A 14,273-nucleotide genomic window follows, 5' to 3' on the forward strand; every position below is an offset into this window, starting at 1 on the left:
TGACTTCTCATCCCATGACCTCCTTTTGGAGACTTACTACAATTCCCAAAGCTTTGTTTCTCTTGTTTCACAGTAGCTACAGAATCAGTTCACATCACTCTGCTCTGTCAAGGTCCAGGACTGCTCATACTCTGGGCTCTTCTCCCTGAAATGGCTATGATTAAAGGGTGTCAAATGTCAGGAAAGCATCACCTGCCTGAACCACCTGCCATGCTGCACAAATAATACCTAAAAGCTTATTTTTTTAGGGGGTATGCAAGAGTACTTTCAATAAATGTCACTTACTCTCAGTCAGGGGAATGGAGATGACAACACCATTCCCAGTTCCCACCCAAAGGCGGTTGCCAGCAATGAGTAAGGCTGTGATCCGCACAAAGGAGAAACCCAGCTTTCCAGTGCCTAGGAAGCATGAATGAGAGTTGAGCAGTCAGGGATGACTTTGGGTAAGGTCCGCTTTGGGCAAATTCTGCCTTGAGCTCAGTAAGCAACAGACCCTCACCTAGCATCTTGCTGACGTAAGGTTCAATGTCGACATCCTGCAGATGTTGATGGCTGTGGGCATGGTAGAGCCTCAGTGTGGAGTCCAGGCGGATGGAAACCCACACACCATCTCCAATCCATGCCAGTTGTCGCACCTGGCTCTCCCGACGAGGATGGGCATCAAAGGACTTCTAAAATACCAATGTGAGTTCACAGAAATTTTGCCATTATCTTTACTCCACATATACATATACTCAATTTTCAACTGAGATAACTTCTTTGGATTCCAAAGATCTTGGAGAAGCTGTGTTAATACCAGCTGATCCCAGCAGTTCATTACTGTACACAAAAAATCCTTTGCTTGAGCAGCTGTCTGGCAGCTTTGCAGAATTGATGGTCTTTTCCGACCACTTCAGGAGCAAGGGCCTTTAGACAGCAAGAGCTTTCAATGTACTTGACAGAAAAGGAAAAAAACTCAACTCCAGGATAAATTTCAAGGATCAAACTGCTCTGGCTCACTAATGTGAACTTCAGATCCAGCACTTCTCTCCTCAATAAGAATTATTTCAAGCATTCTCAGATTTGTACCAACACCACTGTACTGAGTTTCACCCAAAACATTGTTTTCCCTTTAATGGGATCCTGGGGGCTTGCTAACTGTACTGTTACTTTGTGCCATAATGCCTAAAGATGGAGAAGCCTCAGATTATATGTGAAGAGTCACTGCAAAACAAATACCTATGTTTGGACAGTACACAGCCCCATAGACTCCCTAGTAAAGACAAAGAAAATTGTCAGTTTAGATTTACTGATAGAATTATGCTCTGCAAAGGGAGGAAGGAACAAATAACCCCTGGCAGATTAAGAATAAATACAACACAAGTGTGTGCACACATAGACATGTATGTGCTCTCTTACCTCAATCTGCATTGTCTTCGGCTGGATAACATGGATTTTGTTCTTGTAGCCACACCAGATTCTATCATAGACCACAGCCATGCAACGGATGGAGTGGTGAGTGTGGCCAAGATCCATCAGGTGGTAATTGCTGAGATCCCACTGACCATCTGAGGAGAAAAACAAGTGTGGAAAGATGCATCTCCTCCATGACATGAGAGCATACAACAGAATCCTCTATCTTTATATATATATATATATCTTGGTGTACAGGCTTAGCTGATGACCAAATGCTTAGTTTGCTTATGTCTGTGACCTTCCTATAACTCCTGCTTTGGGCACAGCCTTACACTTATGAAACATGTAACGATAAAGTTTAGTTTGATGTCTGACAGCTCTCAAATCAGGCCAATTTAAACATCCTTTATTGCAATGAAGTGAACAGGCTTCTCTAACAAGTACAACAAAAGCAGTGAGAGAAGAGAGAAGACATCCGATCAAGATTAGGCAGAAACTTAAAATGAAATGGGCCATACAGTCCTTGTGAGAAGGCTTCCTCACATGACAGACCTACAACATAATTTGCCCAAAGTGTTAAATCCAGGAAAAGGAATGAGATCTCCCTTCTCTCACTCTTATTTTTAACTAGCCAGGCAGATATTGTGTTCTTCACAGACAGGAAGCCTCTATGTGATGAAGCTTTATCATATTTCTGATAGGAACAATTTTGATGTGTCAATGGTCAGGCCTGAGCTCATGACAAAGGCTGAATCAAAATTTGAATTGCAGAAACTCAGACATGTCTATTTTTCTGCTTGCTGAATCAACTGCTACTCAGTGAATAACTAAGTTCTTTAGATGCCAACATTAGTTATAGTTAGCAAATCCCCATGTTCTGTCAGATGTGAACACAGCTAAGACTACTCAAGCCATAGGGAAACAAAACCCACAGCAGTGAAGAGGACCAGAAATTGAATTTACTAAGTGTACCGCAAACAACTGCACAGCATATGTATTCCTAAAAGTGTCATGTTTACTCCACATGTACTACACAGTACATACACACATTTTTGTTCAGGAAAGTTCAGGAAGTGGTGTTAGAGTACACCTGAGCTGGTTTCGGATAGCAATTTTAACAGCCATGTGTTTAAACTTGGAGTTTGTACTATAGCAGCCAGCAACTTTCTCACCTTGGAAGAGCATTTAATCCACTGCTACATTTCCAGCCAAATTTTGTTTTCTCTATTACACTGATTCTTACCTTCTCCTCGATGGAATATGGCTAGTGTTCCATCTGCCAGAGCAACCAGGACCCTCCCTTTCACATGCCTGAAATAAGGATAGTAAATACATCAAAAATGCAATAGAAATGAGGGACTCAAAAACTCTTTCTGCCATCCACACGCATCATCTTTACATATCTCCAGAATTCTTAGTCAGTTTAGAATTGCAGGAACATCCTGCAAGAGGTCACACCTCTTACCTTCACTGCAGTAAGATCACATCTGTAAGTTTTCTGTTGAGGGAATTCTTCTTCACAATATAAACACCATCCATTTCAACAAATTCCCCTAATTTATCCCTCAATGAAATTTTGCCTTTCTCCTCCCCATTTACTTCCTCCTGATATTGCTAAACATGTATTCACTGAATCAGGTCAGGACCACAACTGAGCAGGAAAATGGGTTGGTATAAGGTGTTCCCATTACAAAAACTGTGGGAAACTTCTCTCACAAACACTTAGGAAAGCAAAGAAAAAGTTGAGGCTGTCATATCCTTGGAAGTGTTCAAGGCTGGGAATGTGGATCAGGCTTGGAGCAACCTGGTCTAGTGGAAGGTATCCTTGCTCATGGCAGGGAGTTGAAACAAGAGGATCTTTAAGGTCTGTTCCAACCCAAACCATTCTGTAAGTCTACGACCAAGAGCTGCTAGCCCCCTCTAAAGCATCACTCAGGCCCTGAACCTTCTCCTTCAGGTCTCTTGGAACACACACTTACACCAGGCTCAGCACAGAGTCCTTCAGCTTTATTGAGTGCAGACATTTCTTCCAGCTGGACACAGCCGAGTGCACATAGAGCCTGTGAGAGAGGACAAATTGGGGATGGTTAGCAGCAAGGCCCCACACTTTCAGCTTGCCCAGGTTTGAGTCTTTCCTTCTGGCAGGAAAGGTGGAGGTGGGGTAAGAAACTGATACTAAATCCCTGAGACTATGGTGAGCTGAGCAATGAAATCAGGAATGGAAACCATTTCCAGAAACAAGCAGTGAACAAAAGGTGTTTGGACTTGAAAAACAGAGCCCAGAGCAGGGAGGAGGGAGGTGACACAGAGATTTGCCAGCCCAAGGGGAACACACCAGCCATTCTGAGCTCCCAGCCACATGGTGGGGGCAGCACTGGTGCAGGTTCCAGCATCCCTGGTTGACTCCTGATCTGGCAGTGCTGTGCTGGGTTCCATCTTCAGCTGCCCATTCTCCCTGAAGAGGCAAAAGAGCAGTGTTAGAGATTTAGCAGCAGCAGTGCACAGAATGCCCACCTAGGCCCACAGCCTGGCACTCACAGACAGTACGGGCCCTTGAAGACACCAATCGCTTCCTCCTCTTTGGTAGTTTTCAACTGCAAATCTGCAATTTACAGTATTTCCTTTCTCCTCCCCTTATCAACAACAAGTATTTCAAATCTACAGAGCCTGAGTTTAGCAAGACTATTACACAAACAATATCTTCTCCTTCCACCCTATTCTTCAGGCCATCACATCAGCTTTGTTTGTCTTAAGAACTTTTTGAGTGGTGAATACGCTTTCTTGGTTACTTTTAACACATCAGAGGTACTAGTAGAATAAATCAATCATAATTTCTACACACATATCGGTAAGCTCCTTCCATAAGAACATGAAGTGTACATGTACTTTGCAAGATCTGCCTTAACCACAGGTCTAAGTTCATAATGAGAGGTCAAATATTTGCATTTTAACAGCTGATCCAGTCAGTTGCAGGCTGAGCCGTGTCTGTTTTCATTACATTTTTTTCATTCCCTGTTATCCCATCTGTAAAATTGCTTGGGCACAAAACTGATAGAAGTCTGACACTTTATCAGAAGACCAGGCTGCTTCTCTTATCACAAAGCTTATGAAAACAGAACTGATCAGTAATAGAACAGAACCATTACTCTGATCCCAGCTCACCTACCCATTGTGCCTGGGTGCCTGGGCTGGGACAGGGTCTGTGAACACGTGCTCGGTGAGGGGCCCAGGCCGGGCCTGTGTCAGCTCTGCCTCGCTGGCACTGCTTTCCGGTACTTCTGTAGCCTCTGTTGCCTCCTCAGTAGACTGAGGCTGGTTGATTTTCCCATTGCAGACAGGAGCCACCTCACCTGGAGGACAATGAACAATGTGAGACATGCTGAAGAATCAGTTGGTGAGTTAACTATATAGGTATCAGGCTGTCAGTTCTTTAATTTATCTTTCCTTGCCAAATTCAATCAAGCCCTGAGCTTGCGCCACAGAGACAGCAGCTCATCAGGTATCTTCTGCCTGGAAGGAAAACAGACACTAGTTTAAAGTGAAGCATAATCTGTGACTAGCACAGCACAGCACTGGAAGGGCTTCAAGGCTGTCGCTACAGTATGGAGCCAGCAAGGGCAGCACTATGATTTGCATGTGAGGTTAACTGGCTTCCCAACACTCAGGGAACAAAACAATCAGAAAAGCAGCACCTGTAGCAGGGCAAACATGCCCAAAATACTCAGCTGTATGACTCCTGCAACCAGGCTGCAGCATGTGACTCAGAGAAGAAAGGAGAGCTCTAAGAAGAAATGTACCAAAAGGGCCTTTGGTACTCCTATATTGTAGTAACACAATTCTGGAGGCCTCTGAAGTGCTTAAGTTGGGGACATGAAGATGTGGCTGTAACACCATGAGCTTGTACAGGGTTAGCTGTAATTGATACACGTCACTAAGTTTTACATCCCAAAACTTACTCTGTCCCTTGTCCAGAACAGGTGTATCCCCACGTGAGGAACAGTTGCTTCGTGGCACATTGCAGCGGGTTGCACAGCCCACCAGTGTGATCCCTGCCAAGACACCATCTGCCCCGGCTGACTCTTCGGGATTCACATCCCCCTCCAGGAAGATCTCACCTGGGGGATAGTCACTCTCACTGGCCGCTGAAGGCAAAGAACAGGTTCTCATGTAAATCAAACAATCACTGCTAATTTAATGTACTCCTGAAGTCACCCTAATGATGGGAGATTCTGATCCTTCAGGGCTCACCACCCTGGGGAAGCACCACACCATCCATCAGCAGCCTGATCCACAGCAGATCCCCTCATCCCTAGTACCAGTATCTAAGGCAGGTACAGAGCACTTCCATGCCCAACAAGGCTCACTCCTGCTTCCAAAAAAAACCCTTTGTGTACCAAAGGAATGACTTACTGAACACTGAACAGGGAGAGATCTCCACAGAAAGGCAAGATCTGGATTATGATTTTGGGGAACAATCACAGAACACAACAAAGCCCAGGGGTTAGCTCCCAAGTGAGGATGTCTATTACTCCTCAGTGGGGCAGGTGACCCTGTGCAGACCCCAGCCTGGGCTGCACTCACCAGGGATGCTGGAGATGCAGAGCACGTGAGCGTTGCAGACAGTGAACTGGTCCACCACTGTGCCAGGCTGGTTGGCATCAATTATCACGACTTTACTGGTTGACAGCGTGCTAGTGAGGATCCAAACACGGCTAGATGTGGCATCCACCTCATGGAGCTCCTTTGCCTTTGGGACAGCAGACACGCATGGGCATGATCAGCACTTCTCTTGGATCAACCTGAGCTTAAGAGTGCTTGGCAACATTTACACATGGTGTAATTTATTTTAAATTACATATTCTATCCTACAGTAGAACTATAGAAGAAACTTTTCTTTTTTATATTGCTGTCTAATCAGTTATATTTTTATTTTTATTAATTTGATTCCATTCATGTTGCTGCACTAGTTTCCAGAGCACTGGCCAAAGAGCCTGTCTGACTCCTTAGGGCAAGAGCAATCTGGCCATTAATTTTTCTGTTGAGGTATCTGACAAATGTATCACTGAATATTCAATTATCCAGAATGCTGTGAGTCTGGGACACACCCAACTAATCAGCTTAAGCAAGCTGGTCTCGGGAAAGTATAAGGCAGCAGTATAAGGTGTGGAAAAAAACTCTACATACAAGACGCATACAATATCTATGATTATCTGCAAATTACAGTTTGCTTCTTTGAACAAGAAAAAAACAAAAAATCACTTAAGACTACTAAAAACCAGAAATGCATTAAATCTCAAGAGGCCCAAATGGACTCACAGACTGTGTTCTTTTAACAAAGCTTTGCCTGAATGTATTTATTAATTTACAATGATGAGGGCTATATAATCTTCCTAGCAACCTCAATCAGGCATTTAATTGTCCTTATTATTAGGATTTTATTCAAAATTCCAAACATTTCAAAAGCAAATGTTGGAAAACTTTCTACTGGATGATTTATCCCAAATCACACCAAAGTTACAGAAGAGCTAGCACACCACAGCACTGTCCCACAAGTACAAGAGCATTTTATGGCACAGTACAAAGATATTGAAAGAAGGCGTGTAGTAGGGATAAAATGACAAAAAACACTGGAAGGAAAGAAATCCACTTTATTTTCTGACCTTTTTTTTCTCAGGAGATGTATGGTTACTTTTGTTGTTCTCGCCTTCCACTTCCCTGTCACAGGTGAGGGGATCGTGCCCAGGATCTAGTTTCTGCCCATTCCCAGGCTCCTGTTCCAAAGGTCTCCATCCTGAGAGATTTACTCCAGCTGCACACCACAGCTAAGAAACAGAAGCAGGAATCTGAACCAAGAATTCTGCAGGCTCCATGATCGCTTTGAATTTAAGCGCCTTTGTGGAGAACTGTCAAATGTCAAACATCTAAAACATTTAGCTGGAAACACCAGATCTTGATGATTTCTACTAGAAGATATCTGGATTGATGGAGGTAAGGCTCTACACAGCAACATCACTGCTTTTTAGTCACTGCAGCAAAGCCAGCCAGGATATGGCAGATGTTTAATGTGTTCAAACTGACAGAAGACAGATTAAATGAGATATTAGAAGGAGATTCTTCCCTGTGAGGGTGTGAGGGTGAGGTTGTCCAGAGAAGCCTGTGGCTGCCCCATCTCTGGAAGTGTGGAAAAACAGTCTGCTGGTTTAGCTCCCAAGTAAGTAGTTTTCTGAAATCAAACCCAGCTAACCTCCTATGAATTATTTCCAGGGAGTTTTTTAAGAGAATGCCTGGAAGGGGACTACAGAAATACTAGATTTATTCAAAACCTTAAAGGAGAGATGCTGCACAGAACATTATCTAAAGATCACACCCAGAACCTTGTAGAAACAGCAGCATAAACATTTTCTTACAATTTAACCATCAGGATGACTTCTGAAAATAATTTCTGAATGAAGTAATGACAAACAGCCTATTTCAAAACAAGCAATTCCAGCAGGTAAGTCTGCCACCTACACAGATAACCACTTATGCCCAACTGCAATTCCACTCAAAACATTCTAGTATTTATGGCTTCACAAAAATCTACTCCAGATAATACTGGCCTGTAACCAGTGAATTCTGGTCAACAGTAGAATCTAAGGAGTGATGAAATGCGTTTTTACTTTCACTTGATCATTTTCATTAATTTTATATCAATTTTCATTACACCCTGAGAGGTCTTATCAAAAGCATTAGAAGCATAAGTTGTTGCTCTTGTTGATGAATTGTCTCAAAAAAGCAGATGTCAGGGAGCAGCAGGGGACCTAGCAACCAGAAGCAGCTGAGAATTTTGTCCTAAAATACTTTTTCCTACATTCACTACAAACCACCATACAAAAAAATGAAGTGGAAGATAGAATTTGGAATATATAATGTCAAAAGAATAGAGATTGTTGTAAAAACGGCAGGCTTATTGACCCAAATCCTTTGCTTATTTCATGTCCCTTTTCTGGACTGCATAGTAAGCAGAAACAACGTACCTTCATAGTTGGGTCCTTCTCTACTAGTGGGCGACAATATACAGGCACAGGGACATTTTTCATACGAGTGTCTTCCTGACCACCATTGGGACTCAGCTAGGGGGAGAGAAGACAAAAAGACAGTATAAAGCTGCAAACACCGGGATATAGCAAGAGAGACGGAATTAGTATGACAGAACCAACCAGAGGTGGCTGCTGCTGAGGCTTCCTATCACATCTTGTGTGAAACAGAGTCCTTAAGGGGAGAGGAGCAGCGCACCTGACAGACCATCTCACAATCGTTAGTGCCCCAGTGATGGCCAACAAAGGCTATACATTGCCCTGCTGGCAGAGAAAGGATGCTCCCTGCAAAGAGTCAGGACACTAGCATTCCCTTCCATCATGACAGTTGGATTTGATGATCTTAAAGGTCTTTTCCAAACTTAATGACTCCAAACCTCCATGCCATGCTGCCAGGCTCCTCCCTTTCAGGAGGTCTCCGACCAGTTAAATGTGTCTGTCACAAGCCAACAAATGAGGCTGATGTTTTTTGATTTTGTGTTACTTATGGGAAGAAGTGGGCATAAACTGCATTTCTTTTTCATACTAAATGACTGTTAAAGTTCTCAAAGTATAAATGAAATAACTAACGTTCCAGCCCAATTATAACAAGGGAATTTTTATTTTTAACAATAACTGGACTCTGGTTTAGGGTACTTTTCAATTTCAGTACTTTCATGCAGAGCAATGTCCCTCCATTGACTTTGGTGAAGATATACAGAACATTAATTTGGTCTGTGCATACAATTATCATACAAACAAAACATGCACATGGTACCTCTAAATGAAATAGTTAATGACTAAGGTACTTAATGACTAAAGTCACCTTCCACTCAGACTGTCCATAGTATGGTCCTTACCTGCTTGTACTTGGCTGGGAGGCTCCAGCCACAGGCCTGCAACCGCCCATCATCGTTCCGCACGTGCTCCCGGACCTGCCGGTACTGCTCTCGCTTCTGCTCACGGCGTGCCGAGGACGTGCAGTCACTGAGGAGAGAAGCACAGTGTCACCCACCTGATGGTTAAAGAGAGGAGCTGAGGGTGAAGGGAGTGTGGCCAGTATCGGGGAGGGCACACACAGCAAACCAAATCCAGCTGTGAAAAGAGATGTAGGGAGCCAGAGACAGAAAAACTCCATTGAGAAGCAGACACAGGCAGTTCTGACCTGTCACCTGAGCAAGTCATTGTCATCACCTCTAGTAATGTTCCAAGAGCCCTTCAGAAACAGGGAATAATCCTTCTCTAAAACCTAACTAGGAGATCGCACCAATTTTGGCTAAACTGTTACAATTTACTAATCTAATGTCTCCATCAGGAAGGCACTTTCAGTTCTTTCTCTCCTCATTATAGTCAACTATGGATTTTTCTGTCCGTTTTTAAGCTTTGTCTGCTGACAAGGAAAATGTGCAGTAACTTCTGGGTCCAACATAACAACTCCAGCTCTGCACTGGGAATGGTTAAACCAAAAATTGATGCATGAGCTTTTAGACATGTTTTAATATAAACAAATGTTGTTTGTCAGCTCTAGCTCTCCAAAGGTTTTTAAGGTATCATTCTGGGGTACAAGCAACATCAGCAGAAAAATTTAATCCTGTGGGCACCCCCATTATGTAAAACACTGCTGAGAACAACTCAGACACCATAGCATGACTGTGAGATGTCATCAGAGAAAAAGTTGGAATAAGGGCAATGGGTATCTAAAAAGTTTAAATTTACCCTTCTACAAGATCCAGTGTCTTTTCAACAAATCCTTTCTATTGTAGAAGTTATTCTACTTTACCACCACAACCTCCAAAGTCCTTCCACAAAAACCCACCCCATGTGAAACCAAACGACCTTCGTAATGGCAGAACACATTATGAAGTCATGTAAATCACTGAAGAGTTTTCTCCCTTCATGTCAGCAACACAATGAATTTGGGTAAGACTGTAGTAGCAATACCCAGAGGCTCATTTTTAGCATGGTTAAGATTAAAACAAAGTACTGGAACTTAAATGTGCTGTGGAGAGAACTTTTATCTTCACTTAAACCTCTTGTTAAAAGGGTTGTGCAGACATTTCATCCCTTTGTCCTGATGCTGCCATCACACTCCACCACAAAAACTCTCCTTCATTCCATCCCGGTCTGCAAATGTAAGTGCAGAACTAGAGTGAGGCCACCTTGAGCTCCTGTGGTCCCTGCTGAGATGATCCATCATGGCCTGAAAAGCCATGGATACTGTATATTTGGAAGGACAAGGTTTGCTGAACCCATCCATATAATAACTGATGAGTGAAAAGCTCAGGAGGATAAACCACAGAGAACAGAGACATACTAACATTTCCAAAGTGGAAAACAGCTTATTTCAAGCACTGATGTTATTCAGGAGAGCTGCCAGGGAGGCTGGCTTGGCACACAACCCTGCAACTCACTCGTCAGGGAAGAACTCGAGGGTGCGGCTGCCGGAGGAGATCTGACACATGGTGTGGCTGCGCCGCTGGCTGAACCCCGCCGTGGTGGGAGACTTGTAGTGGATATTCACAGAGGGGTAGGTCCTCTTTGCTGGGGGAGGACTGGAGGAAGAGCTGAACAGACGACTGAAGCTAGGGACAGAAAAAGGGTAACAAGTAAGAGAAAAGGTGCCTGGAGAGACAGGCCCCATAGATACACGAAAGGGGAAGCAAGAGGTTGGGATCAAAGGCTGTAAGCCTTTAACAAAAACTGCTCTACTTCAAACCCAGACCTACATCCTTGGTCTGATTGGCTTAAGATGCTTTTAGCTTCCAGAAATAGGCACCTCCTGAAAACAGCCCTTTATTACAACTGACTGTGAGTATGCCCTTCTAAAACAGGACAGAGAGTATGCAAGTTTCCATTCCAGGATACTCATTAATTTTTTCAGCTTGTGAAACAAAATCAATGTGCATGGTCAGATCTGATTTTAACTTCACTAAGGACAAAGGAAGCCCTTGAAGGCAAAAGGGTTAAGCCAACAACACTTCTATATGACATTAATGTCAGTCTACTAAGTTGTTATCTGAAGTAGAAATGGCAACGTTCCTCATTTTCTTAATCTTGCATGAACCACCAAACAACTTACAACTGCCAAATGGTGGATTTCTTCTTCTCCTGCACGGATGGGTGCTCACGGGAAGCTCTATGGACAAACACAGCAGAACCAAGTTAATTTCTGCTTCTCTGCCAAGCATCAGGTCATTTCCATCAAGGAGGCCATGCTGAAAGTCAGAATTCATTCTAACATGTTTCAAAAGACACCAGAGAAAGGGACAATGCAAGCATACTCAATCACTTTAAGTATCAAGGCTGATGTAAAAGGCAAGTAAGTGTGTTTAATGTGATTACCAACTCTCTGTAACACTGTCTGCCACAGACAGTGTGGGAACTACAGAACCTAGCATTAGAGTCACTTCAAGCTGTAGCCTTTAGAGCTTATCAATCAGACGGAATACTCCTCCCTAGAACTTCTCCCAGATTAATAAGCACACAAGAAACAAGCAAGACAAACAACTGTCCAGTGTCTCCAAATAATGGCAGCAACATGATATTTGCAGCGGAGGTTCAGGAACAAGAGAAAAAGAATTGGTATTAGGAGCGACGCATCTAGAGTCTGGAAAACTCCCAGTACTTCTCAAACCTGTGTTGGTAAGGGTTGCATTGACCACAAGGTAAAACATGAAAAGCCTCACCTGATCATCTCTGTCCACCTGACAGCCTCTTGGAGCTCCATCAGCCTCTCCTTGTACTGGTTGCGCTCCATCAGGACCCGGGCCATCTCCACACGGGTGAAACGTCGGCGCTGGGCAATGGGAATGTTGTCCTGCAGAGGGGAGGAGCACTGCTTCAGCCAACAAAAGATGGAATGGGATTGAGGTTAGTACCGGGCAAGTCAGGGGACAGACACATATTTGTTAGTTCTTCTCCTACCCTGTTTGATTTCACCCCTATTTCCCCATATGAGGAACTAATTCAGATAGTGAGCTCCAAACTATGGCCATAGACCTCTGGGTGTTCAGCAAACCCACAGAAACAAGAATGAGAATCACCACCAACTTGCACATGTAGCCCTCACATACACAGACCCCAGTGTGGGACTGTTGTCAGCAAGGTGCTTTGATAGTCTGCAAGGAATGGTAAGAATTGACAGTGGTCTGTCGGTCCAGAAATTTGGAAACCAAAGATTGAATTCAGTAGCAAAGCCAGTCACAAGCAGCAGGTAGCACCACATAATGCCACCTGCCCCCTCACAAGGACTGCAAGGAGGTGTTCTGTTAGTACAGATAGCAAAGGTAGGATACAGAGAACTAAGGAAATGCCTTTTCCTCTTTGGTGACATAAACTGACCTTCCAATTGAGGGCATAAGCAGCTTTGGGTTGGAAACAAAATGAGTGAAAGTCTGTTTTGTCTCTTTGAAGAGTGGAAAATGAGAACAACATGACTAAAAAAATATCTGCCCAAAATAAAGACTGCAAGGGTATTGGGAACTCATTACTAGGAGGTGGCACAGGGTTGTGCTAGACTGTGGCAATTCCCAAGCTCAGCCTGGCTGCTAAGTGCTGCTGAGAGCTGGAATAACACAAATTAACCAAGTCCTTCTAGAGCCTCCCTGGACTTTGAATCAAATCTGTATGACTAGTCAAAATAAGAACTATATAAACAAAAAGAAATTTATCACGTATTTTTTAAATTATAAAAGAAACCAGACCTCTCCTGTCCATCCAGCTGAAAACAAATCAACTCTCTTCAGCAGCTCATGAGCACAACTTGAAAATGTTCCCATCTATCTAAATTCTCAGCAGATCAAGATCACTCCAAGTAAGTCAAGAGATCTAGGCTAAAACCAAACCTGCTCTGTTACCTTGTGTAACAAAGAAAACAGTAACATGACATAAACAAATGTATTGAATTCCCTGTCCTAGCAGGTACATTTACATGGAAAATCTTGTTACTGCTTGATATGCCTTTTTTTTTTTTTCAGCTACAGTTGGTCTTTGTTGAACAGCCTCTATCCCAGCCAAAACAGTTTCAAGAGCAGTCCTATAAGAACAGCCCAAGAGCCTTTTATGCCCGTATGGTGTAACAGGCAATACTGGCTTATAGAAAAGTATTAACAAGAAAAACCCAGAACTAAGACATGGTGGTAATCACTGTTGCAAAGCTGGCTGTGTAAAATGGATTTCACTGCATGATGTCCTCACAGCTACATCTTCACTGCCTACAGGGGGACAGGCTCTTCTGGAGAAGCCTGACAGTCGTAACACCATGAGAGAATCCCCACTGCACACTAGATTTTAATTCTAAATTAGGATGGTATTGAGCAGGGCAGTGCTCTAGCATCCGGCTGCAGAAACTTCATCCTGTACAGTGGTACTGCCACTGGGTTAGCTGCTCTTCTGTGCCAGATTCTGGTTTGAAAGTTGTATAAAGGGTTTTCATGCTCATCACCCACAACCCACTCACCACCCTTGCCCTCATTGCTAACAAAGGCACATCAATCTGCATCTTAGGATTCATATACATGAAGCAATACAGGTAAGTAAATCAACCCCCTTTCCCCACAGGCATTTTAGTAATGTCATATACCAATTCTGTACAGAGATAGCTGCTTACATCCTCCACCTCCTCTTTGGGCTCTCGTCGGGCAACAATTGCTTCAGATTTCACTCTAGGAAACAGGAAGAAAGGGATCAAAACAGCAAGTGACACCATGGCTGGCTTTGGGAAGAGAACCAGCTATGGGAAGTCTAGCTGCATCCATCACCATGTGTACAAAGTGTACAAATGCTGAGATACTTCTCTGGCATTTTCCCTCCCTCTTCCAGCAC

The 14,273-nt window shown here is 43.5% G+C and overlaps 1 protein-coding gene across 24 annotated transcripts in view; it reads right to left on the minus strand.

Moving 5' to 3' along the window:
- Window positions 1-14,273, minus strand: part of MAPK8IP3 (mitogen-activated protein kinase 8 interacting protein 3) — a 76,174-nt gene that overhangs the window by 6,790 nt on the left and 55,111 nt on the right. For 9 of the 24 annotated variants that reach the window (XM_077786776.1, XM_077786772.1, XM_021529619.3 and 6 more), the window contains 16 exons: window positions 14,032-14,113; window positions 12,137-12,288; window positions 11,530-11,586; window positions 10,862-11,032; window positions 9,311-9,437; window positions 8,412-8,507; window positions 7,056-7,217; window positions 5,977-6,142; window positions 5,352-5,537; window positions 4,562-4,745; window positions 3,731-3,850; window positions 3,375-3,455; window positions 2,639-2,706; window positions 1,399-1,547; window positions 500-671; window positions 286-399 (listed from right to left, as the gene is read on the minus strand). In XM_077786776.1, the coding sequence (XP_077642902.1) occupies window positions 286-399; window positions 500-671; window positions 1,399-1,547; window positions 2,639-2,706; window positions 3,375-3,455; window positions 3,731-3,850; window positions 4,562-4,745; window positions 5,352-5,537; window positions 5,977-6,142; window positions 7,056-7,217; window positions 8,412-8,507; window positions 9,311-9,437; window positions 10,862-11,032; window positions 11,530-11,586; window positions 12,137-12,288; window positions 14,032-14,113 (2,087 nt within the window). The remainder of the gene's footprint in view (window positions 1-285; window positions 400-499; window positions 672-1,398; window positions 1,548-2,638; window positions 2,707-3,374; window positions 3,456-3,730; window positions 3,851-4,561; window positions 4,746-5,351; window positions 5,538-5,976; window positions 6,143-7,055; window positions 7,218-8,411; window positions 8,508-9,310; window positions 9,438-10,861; window positions 11,033-11,529; window positions 11,587-12,136; window positions 12,289-14,031; window positions 14,114-14,273) is intronic. The other 15 variants (XM_077786777.1, XM_077786774.1, XM_021529620.2 and 12 more) reach the window with 6 other exon arrangements.

The sequence above is a fragment of the Lonchura striata genome, chromosome 16 (genome assembly GCF_046129695.1).
Source record: "Lonchura striata isolate bLonStr1 chromosome 16, bLonStr1.mat, whole genome shotgun sequence".
NCBI classification, from domain to species: domain Eukaryota; kingdom Metazoa; phylum Chordata; class Aves; order Passeriformes; family Estrildidae; genus Lonchura; species Lonchura striata.